General features: G+C 63.2%; 1 protein-coding gene across 1 annotated transcript in view; it reads right to left on the bottom strand.

Moving 5' to 3' along the window:
- Positions 1 to 984, bottom strand: part of KCNT2 (potassium sodium-activated channel subfamily T member 2) — a 451,804-nt gene extending 450,820 nt beyond the window's left edge. Inside the window, exon 1 of the mRNA XM_019502030.1 lies at positions 587 to 984. Coding sequence (XP_019357575.1) covers positions 587 to 681 — 95 coding nt within the window. The 5' untranslated portion in view covers positions 682 to 984. The remainder of the gene's footprint in view (positions 1 to 586) is intronic.
- Between the last annotated feature and the right edge of the window lie 68 nt (positions 985 to 1,052).

Raw genomic sequence — 1,052 nt, forward strand, 5'->3', positions numbered from 1 at the left:
GTGTGTGCGCGCACGCCTCCCCCAGGAGGAACCCAGAGGCACTATGAAATTGCAGTGAACTCTACATGTCCTAGGTGTTAATATTTTAAAACAGTTAGACTTACTACTAAAACTTAGGCTTTCACCTTCACTAGGGATCAGGGGCTCTGGAGGGCTGCGTGTGTTCCTCGAACAATGCGGCTCAGGGAGCAGTACAGAAGCAGGCAGCAGAACTGGGGTGCTTGCTGTCCCTGCACCAGCCTGTGAGTGGGGGGCAGGATGAAGGACAGATCGAAAAGACTGGGTACCCCTGTGTGTGTGCATTTGTGTCCCTGTACCAGCTTCTGAGTGGGGGGCCAGAAGAACAAATCAAGAAGACAGAGAGAGAGAGTCAGGATGAAGGACAGATCAAGAAGACTGGGTACCGTGTGTGTGTGTGTGTGTGTGTGTCTGTGTGTGTGCGCGTGTGTGTCCGCGCTCATGTGCTGTGGAAAGATGCGAGGCACCAGGAGCAGGTCCGGCCCGGCCGGCAGCACAGGAAAGGGCGAGTCCCGCCGGCCCCGGCCCCACCAGCCCGGCGGAGGGTTGCGCCGCCTCTCCGACTCACCTGTCGTCGTTCTGCCAGCCTTGATCTCCCAGCAGCAGATCCCGGAACCGGTACCTGGGAGGCAGAGGAGGCACCTCGCTCTCCAGATCCACCATCCTGCCCAGCTGCGGGGTTGGCGGGGGGGATGCAGGAGAAAGCCCACTGTCCTTTTCTCCCTCCCCCGCCCCGCTGGGGGATCCGCAGGCAGAAAGAGCAAAGTGCTGGCACAGCCACGGGCAGAGGCGCAGGGGCAGGGATGCTCCGCGGCGGCCGAGAGGAGCGATCGCTTCAGCCCCCCGCGTCCCCGGCGATGGCGGGAGCCCCTGGGGGCGCTGAGCCTGGCGGGCACCGCTCCGCCCGCAGAGGGGGCGAGGACCGCGCCGCAGGCACCCGCCGCCCGCCGGGCTTGACAACAAAGAGCCGCCCGCCGCACACCGCCATGCAAATGTGATTTGGAGCTGCCGCTGAGGGGCCAGCCAATGGGATA

This window comes from Gavialis gangeticus, unplaced genomic scaffold, assembly GCF_001723915.1.
Source record: "Gavialis gangeticus isolate Ggan-Ray unplaced genomic scaffold, GavGan_comp1, whole genome shotgun sequence".
Classification (NCBI taxonomy): Eukaryota; Metazoa; Chordata; order Crocodylia; family Gavialidae; genus Gavialis; species Gavialis gangeticus.